Consider the following 8,987-nt stretch of genomic DNA (forward strand, 5'->3'; position numbering starts at 1 on the left):
AAATTTTTATACTTCAAAAAGAATTGTTTATAATCATTATCCCATATGATTGTATAAACTATTTAATTTTATTAACCATATTTAATAATGATATATTTTACATGTAATTTTTTATTTTACATATTATAACAAAGAGTTTTGGATGCAAAGTAAAGTGAAATTTTATAACCAAATATGAAATGATTTGAAGTTAATGTTAATGTCACATGAATAATGATTACATATATTTCTTTTTTAAGTATGAAAATTTCACTTCTCTTCCCTTTAATTCCCCTTACAACCAAACATAGCCTTGGGTATTATTATTATCCATGTCAGTTGAGGGTTTCTTGAATCTTGATGGGTTAGTTTCAAAAGCTTTTTCAAGTTTCAGTTTCGATTTGAACTGTTTGTTGAGGGTTTGTTGAATCTTAATGGGTTAATTTCAAAAGCTTTTTCAAGTTTCAGATTCGATTTGAACTGTTCATTGTGTGTTTGAATCTTACTTTTTCCACGTAGTTCAGAAGGGTTGAGAGTAGAGAAGTAGTGAAGGTGCTTCAGTAATTTTGAATCTTATATTCTTTGTCAGTGGGTGAAGAACTCCGATGGGTTTTTTAATTTTAATATTAGATTAATTCTTTAATTTGACAGTTAAGATGAATACTAAAAACCCCTTGGACGTAATCTTTTACTCCATTTTGACAGTATTTTCTCAAATTTAATATTTTTTTAATTCGTGAAAGAATGTTTCTAAGCTCTTGCTTTGCTGCTCTGAAATCTGAATCTTCAAATTAAAATTTTATAATGGATTAATTAAGGGTATTAAATCTGAATGGTGGACCATTCTCATTTAGTTTTTTAATGCTTTATCTCTCCTGTATTTTCCATGTTTATTATATTGTATATATATCTGTAATGATTGCACTGTATTCCTTTTGATATGTTCGATCTCTTCTTCTCTGGTAATCTCTGTTCTTGTTCTTGTAACAACATAACAATATGTACTAATATTAACACTATTGCTATAAACCCATTTAGAAGCAGGGGATGGATCCCAATGATCGATTCAGTATCTACAATTAATGATTAATCTCTCAATCACTCTCTCTCTGTAAAATAGGTGTTAATATTAAGTGAGTGTTGGTTCTTTCATGGTTTATGTTGTTTCTGGATTAAATAAAGCTTGACAGTCATTGTGTCAAGTTTATCACTGGGGTTATATTTATCGATTATAGGAAATTATTTAGTTTATAAATTGGGTTATTAATTGATATTGCTCCATTTGTTTTGACTACTTAACATTGCAATCGATTCATTGTTCTTTCTTCTATTAATCTAGCTTCTCTGAATGCTTTATTTTTTTATTTTTTTTATTTTTTTTTGGGGGGGGGGGGTTATTTTGGCATTTTCTGTTGTGCTGGTGTGTAACTGTTTGGTGGATGGTTTATTAATTTTTCCACAGATTCAAGAGTTATTCAAGATGGAGGTAATTAATGTGAGCATGAAAGTGGAGACAGGAAATGAGGAGGAGATCAATTTTTCTGAGTTGGTTGACAAACCTGAAGAGCTGTTACAATGGATACAAAAGGAACAAAATGAGTTGCTTGAGATTGCGGGTCAGATGAAGAAGATGAGCAACAATGAGGTACAACTGCGTCATATTGTTTTCAAGGTCTCTGCACCTAAAAGGGGAGCTGATTCTGGGATGCTGCTGGAAGACAAGAAGGGACCGAAAAAGAAACAAAAAACAGTGAAGAAAAAGGTTATCAGACAAGTACTGAATCCACGGCCAGTTGCACCCAGGCATGCACCAGTACCAGCAGCAGTAATGCCTGGAGAACTTATGAATGCAATTAGTGAATGTGGTGTGGGTGATAGAGAAATTACTTGAGAGAACTGATGTGAATACACATCATGCTCGTCTATCTATTCTAGAGAGAGTGGCTGCGGAGGAGTTCCTAACAAGTGAAGAGAGGACCAAAGTTTCCAGAAAAATTAAGATACCAGTAAAAGTGGTGTTGTTGGTGACAGGAGGAGGAGGGGATGGTGATGATGAACTTAATAATCAAGAAGGCTCCCAAATCCAATCATGGGAATTCAACTTCACAAAATGGTATATGAACAACGGTGCAATATACTTATTCATTACAGAATGGAAGTGGTTCTTGATGAAGAACAATATAGAAGCAGGTGACAAAATCCAAGTTTGGTCTTTCAGAAGATCAGATGAGAATAAGCTTTGTTTTGCAATTCATGTTATTCGACATTTTGTTTTTGGAGAAGTCTAAACTCCCTTTATATTATAAGAAGAAACTTGAGATTCTCAATACTATTATATATAAATAATGAATTTCATAATATTTGTTAATGTAAGGTGAGGTTTTTTTTCACTTTAAACACTTCCTGCTATTTTCTCTTTGGTATATATTGTTATTCCATTACTCTTTGGAAGTGTTTTTCTATACTTGTGTTGACCCCACATAATGATGATGCCAGTCAATCACAGTTGAGTGCAGGGACAATTGTTTTGCTGGGCTTTAATACCTATCCCCTCAAAGCCAACAGGGGCACTATAGCTATAAAAGTAAAACCTTCATCTAGCTATGATTCTTCTTCCTCTTTTTATTAGCACTGTAAGAACTGAGAAAGAAACAGAAAGGATTCGTAGTGTAAGCAAATGCAATTTACTCTGACAGTAGTCCTAATTCTATGATCCTGCGGTAAATTGGACCATCGTGACATCTAAGAAGAAATGGCTCTTCACACTCTTTTCTACCAGTTCTGTTTCCTTTGTTTTCCTTTTTCTCTTGATCGGTGATGGGGAATCCGGATTAGGTTTACATATAAGAACAATCTTGTAAATCCCTGATCCATAAATGTAGAATCTATTAAATGAAGAGAGAGAGAGAGAGAGAGAGAGAGAGAGAGAGAGAGTGAATTCTAAACCTACGGATTAGGGATGAACGAAATTGTTCTCCTATGTGAACCTGATATGATCTTGGTGATGGGACTTGATAAGGGTTTTCAATGACCTAAAAACGCCATTAAAACATTTCTACAAAAAAAATAAAAAAATGTAACAGTTACAAGGAAAGAGAGGTGTTATGTATAATGGGGTTAGAAAGGTCTTTTCAAATTTTAAATTGACGTGCAGTATATTTCAAGGGTGTAGTTGATATTTCTAGAAAACTAAAGTGATATAAGATATAAGTTACAAAATTAGAAGTGGTACAAGATAATTTTCCAATAATTTACATGCACTACAAAAACATTAGAGAGTAGAGAGTGTATACAAAATGTTAAGACTAACCGATATTTCTAATTGGTTTAGTATGTAAAATTGGTTGAATAGCGTATTGGTACTAATTGATTTTAATAGGTCCAAAACTAACGGTTTAAGTTCTTAAAACCAAAAACAAACCATTTAATAGATCATTTCCTTTCTTAAATTTTAATTTAAGAAATTGGATTTGGTTTTGGGAACAGTATTGATTTCAGTTCATAGCCTTAATCCCAACACTGGAATTAATTTGATCAATAACTTGGAGGCCCTTAGATATCGTTAGCTCGTTTTAAATCCAGACTAATCGACCGGATGGCTTAAGCAATCCAGACCGGGAATTACCAGCCACTGGCCATACTTTGGCTGTCTTAAGCATGTGTTGAAAAGATACTCACTATGAGACCCGAATCAAAGAGCGTAGGAAACTGATCTTACACAACACAAAATCTCTACTTGCACTAGTTTTAAGAAAAAATATAGATTGGCCCATACATTTTGAATCGTTCCACTTTCAATTACAACTACACAACCAAGATAGATCCTTAAATGGCCTTCTTTATTGGTTTTATATCGATTTTGGTCTGGTGTGATTTTCGATCGATTAGATGTGGTCTGATTTTCGACTGATTTCATTATATACAAATCAAAGCTGAATCTATAGGGTTCAATTGGTTCAATTCAAGTTTCTGCGGTTGAATTCAGTTGGTTTAACCGATTCGATTTAGGGTTTGATACCCTTACTGTAATACCAAAATAGGAGTCATAGCCTCAGAGGAGAGAAACAACCGGGCTTGGGGAAGAAGAAGATTAGAACGGACAGGAGCCTCATCTCTCGTGATTGTAGCTTGATCAATTATCATCAAAGTCAATGGAGAAGTATTGATCATGTTCAACCCCAAAAGGGGTTTAGGAAATGTGAACGGATCAAGTTCCCATGTGAGAATATTCTTGTACGTCCCTGATCCATGGATTTAGAATCTATTAAATGAAAAGAAAGAAAATTGATTCTAAATTCATGGACCAAGTCGTTCTCGTACATGAACCTGATCCACTCTCGAAGGAAACTGTATCTTTTGAATTCGTACTTGCTCACATGACTTTAGGAAACTACATTTTTCCCCGATATGATTATTCCACCAACTTAATTGACATCTCAAAACCTCATCTCCACTACAAGCCGAATCAACATCCCATGATGAGCTGGCACTTTTAACCACTTCATTAGATTGCCGACCCAATATCCACTAATCTAACCAACACCATTATATAATCCTGGAAAAAAATCGTCTGCAATTCTGATCTCGTACAATTCCGTGCAATACCACATTCAGGTGGTGACACGTGTATTGATACCAATGCAATGGTCCAGATCTGATTTAAATGCCTCTTCACTGATTTAATGTTTTATTAGTTGTACCAGATCTGGACCATTGTATTGGTATCAATACACGTGTCACCACCTGAAGGTGGTATTGTACGGAATTGTACGAGATCGGAATTGCAGACGATTTCAACCCTATAATCCTCTCTTCCACCTTGTAAACCTGTGTTTCACACCGCCATGGGTGAGAGCTCTCTCTGTCTCTCTCTCTCTCTCTCTTAAAGCTTTTACTTGCAGGTTGTGGTAATCGTGGACCGATCAAGTATTTTACCAAAAGAAAAGTATGCACTTAATATCATAACGGTCCACAATTTCTTTTTCTAATACATCCAAGAAAAAAAAATTGTGGACCATTATGATACTAAAATGTACACTTGAGAAGTTTAGAGATGATAAATTGGGATATATCTAACAAGATTCAATTCCCAAAAACTGCACTAGAGTCTTGCAGGTGATTATTCTTTTCCATTTCTAAATTAATCTTACACATGGACTTTATTAGATTTCTTTTTGAACTTGTTATTTCTTTGGAATACATGAAGTTCTTCAAATTTAATTATTTATTGAATTGGTGTTCACTATTACGATATTAAACGTCACACTCTTTATCTTGTCAAGCGTCAACATTCAATTTGGTTTTTTAGTTGGTTTCAATGTGGATCGATTTTCAATCAGTTTCATAATTTTTCAATTCAAAATTAAATAATTAAGAAATGACTTTTTCAATCGATTTGATCTGATTTCATTTGTCCCAGCCAGGGTTTGACACACTGTCAAAAGATAATTCCGCATATCTATCCCACAATCCATATTTATTGCTTAATTCTGTCAAAAAAAAATAATAATAATAATAAATAAATAAATAATAAAAAGAAGAAGAAGAAGTTAGTCCAATCCATATAATAACAGCTCATACAATGTGGTGTGAATTGTGAAGTGTGAACCACGAGTTTAATTCTCCGAATCAGCCTGTATTGATTTGGATCGGTCAATTTCACTTCATTTTTCATAAAATTTGATTTTTTTTCCTGATTTTACCCTTGTTCCAATACCACTACCCGATCTAGGATCGATAAGGTATCAGTTCAGCTGATACTGATACGATCCCATCCATCAGATACCGATACTTGAACTGATGAGGGAGAATCTGTGTTGATGATGATTGATAAAATAAAGAGTTAGTTTGTTGAAGAAGTTTGGATTAGGCCGTTTAAACCGCTTTCTGCCTTAAGGACTGATTGGTTGTTATACGGTTAAATCCATTCCATTCCTATTTATATCCTTTATGGTTACGCTAAAACTCTTAGGGTTCAATTTATTAGGATCCTTTCTATTTCTTGTTGAATTATCATTCTTTCGAATATTCGGATTGAAGAAGAGCTTTATCCCTCTAAACTTCTTTGGTATCCATTTAGCATATATCATACGGATTCACCATTTCCACAACAGTCTTCAAGCTTCTAAACCTGTCTTGACACCATTAGGGCTTGTTGCCCTTTGTGCTTCACTCACATGGTGTAAGCTTGAGTAGTTTATAGGTGATAAATTGGCACATATCCAAGACATGATTCAATTCCCAAAAGCCACACTACACTATGTATCTTTCTGAACTAACTTATTATTTCTTTATGATCCATTCATGGAAGTTGTTTGAATTTATTTGTTGAATTGGTGTTCAGTAGTTGTACAACATAAAAAGATAACACTCTTCATCTTGTCAACACTGAAAATTAAGTAGTCTCATATAGCGATTATAACATGTTAGTTATATAGGAAAATTGAAAGAGTGACCACATGGTTCTTTTTAATGAAGCTTTCAATCAATTTACCTTTACTTTTGATTCGTTTGGTTCTTAATGTTCGGTGCAATTTGAATCGGTTTCAATGTGGTTCGATTTTCAATTGATTCTACAATACTTCAATCCAAAACTAAATCAATACGAAATTGGTTCGATTCAATTCAGACTTGCGATCAATTTTGGTCTGATTTCACTGGTAAATTTTGATCCGATTTCACTGGTCCAGGCTAGGGTTTATCTTTAATCTCGGTTGGGATAAAGCCCCTGTTTTCAACCGGACTGTGAGAAAGAGGTTTCTGTTCCTCAAAGCAAAGGCTATATATGTGGGTGTTTTCTATGCCAAATTGGCAGGATTTCTCCTCTCTTATTGCATAATTCTGCCCAAGAGAATAAAAACAAGTTTCACAGAGTCAGATCAATATAATAAATTTTTTTTGTACGAATTTAATAATAGTTTTTATAATAGAATAATATGTAGAATTGGTGTGAATTGATCAGTGAGAACCTGTCTGATTGATGATTAATAAAGAGTTTGTTGATGTGGTTTGGATTAGAATCAAGAACCGTTTAAACCTGTAATAAAGAATGTTGATCTGGTATGGACTAGAATCAGGGAATCCTGGGAGCATATTCCGACTTAAAACAGCAAAATCCGACACAAAGTTATACTCTCTCTCTCTCTCTCTCTCTCTCTCTCTCTCTCTCTCTCTCTTATAGGGTGTCAGAAAAGCTCAACTTGCCCGAGCACGCCCCAGCCTTTCAGCCCGTGGAGCAGGCCTGGGCTGGAATTACATGTCCAATGTTGCGTTGGGCTGGGTCGGGCTGAACCGCCTAACCCGACCCTATGTATTATATTAGTATATTAACATATAAATGTCATATTTTTTAAAATATCTCCATTCACCATCAATACATTTTGAGACCCACCACTCACATCTATCTTTACTTTTTTTAATATCTCATCGTTGGTTTTCAAAGTTTGAGAATGAACGGATGAATGATGTTTCCTTCTTTCTCTCCCCCCACTTCCATTCAAATGGAAATATAGGGGATGCTATATATGGTCAATCAAGGTCAGCATAACCCTAATTAATTAGGTTCATCTAGGGTCAGTTGGCACCGTATATATATACATAGCCAATCACTCTTGCATGGATACTATTTAGATTATTTCACTACATTTTTCTTGACTAACCCTTATCTTTTATCAATTATAGCATGTCTTGTGGTTCTAATCTTGTGGTTAAGCGTAGATTTAGATTTGCATCATGGAACATTGGTTTGCTGACGGATAAGAGTATGGAGTTGATTGATGTTATCAGGAAAATAATGGTTAATGTTGCATGTATTCAAGAAACGAGATGGAAAGGTAGCAAAGCTAAGGGGTTGGACGATTTCAAGCTATGGTGCTTGGGAAATGAATGTGGGAGAGGGGGAGTGGAAATAGTAGTTGATAAAGATCTTAAAAATGACATTGTGGATGTTAAGAGACTTGGAGATAGGATTCTCGCCATTAAACTGGTGCTTGGGGATGAGATTTTTAACATAGTTTGCGATTACGCGCCCCAAGAAGGGCTTGATGGCAGGGTTAAGGTACAATTATGGGAGCATATGGATGAAATGATGCAGGGTCTCGATCAGGAGGAGAGAATTATTATTGGTGGGGACCTTAATGATCATGCGGGCAAGGATCATAGATGCTACGAAGATGTGCATGGAGGATATGGAGTTGGGGAGAGGAACGCAGAGGGGACTTCAGTGTTGGAATTTGCAATAACACATGACCTTTGCATTGCAAATACATTTTTTTGAGAAAAACGAAATGTATTTAGTTACTTATAAGAGTGGAGTGCATGCAAGCCAAATTGATTTATTTATGACTAGAAGATCCGATAGACTGCTTTATAAAGATTGTAAGGTTATATCAGGAGGGAGTTTAACGACACAACATCGACTGGTAGTCATGGATATGCAGTTTAGTATGAGACAACATAAGAAGGTGATGCACTTATACCCTAAAATAAATTGGAGGCAACTACACGGAGTGCCCATAAAATCCTTTTTTAATAAAGTGATTGAATGAAACACGTGGAATTGTATGGAAAATACTAGCGAGATGTGGACTGCAATGATGACTAGCATTAAGGAGGTGGCTAAAGATAGGTTTAACAAAGGGTAGAAGACGTACCCCTAGAGAGACCTGATGGTAAAACAACAAGGTCCAAGCCGCCATTAAGACTAAAAATGATTGTTTTAAGACTTGGCAGAGGACTAATGAGCCTGATGATAGAACAAGATATCACATAGCTAGAAATGAGGCTAGAAAGATTATGGGAAAAGCTAGGGCAAAGAAATATGATGATCTGCATGAAAACCTTAATACAAATGAGGGAGATAAAGAGATTTATAGGATAGCTAAGATAAGAGAAAGGATGAGCAGGGATTTGGAACATGTCAGATGCATAAAAAGTGAGGATGGTAGAGTGCTGGTAAGGAATGAAGACATTATGAGGAGATGGAGTGATTATTTTTGTAACCTGCTAAA

General features: G+C 35.1%; 1 protein-coding gene across 1 annotated transcript; it reads left to right on the plus strand.

The window, feature by feature from the left end:
• Positions 1-7,660: 7,660 nt before the first annotated feature.
• On the plus strand, positions 7,661-8,254 carry LOC122084879. The gene has a single exon (XM_042653300.1). It carries the CDS (start codon positions 7,661-7,663, stop codon positions 8,252-8,254), a length of 594 nt encoding a protein of 197 aa, XP_042509234.1.
• The last annotated feature ends 733 nt before the right edge of the window (positions 8,255-8,987 follow it).

This window comes from Macadamia integrifolia, chromosome 7, assembly GCF_013358625.1.
Source record: "Macadamia integrifolia cultivar HAES 741 chromosome 7, SCU_Mint_v3, whole genome shotgun sequence".
Lineage (NCBI taxonomy): Eukaryota > Viridiplantae > Streptophyta > Magnoliopsida > Proteales > Proteaceae > Macadamia > Macadamia integrifolia.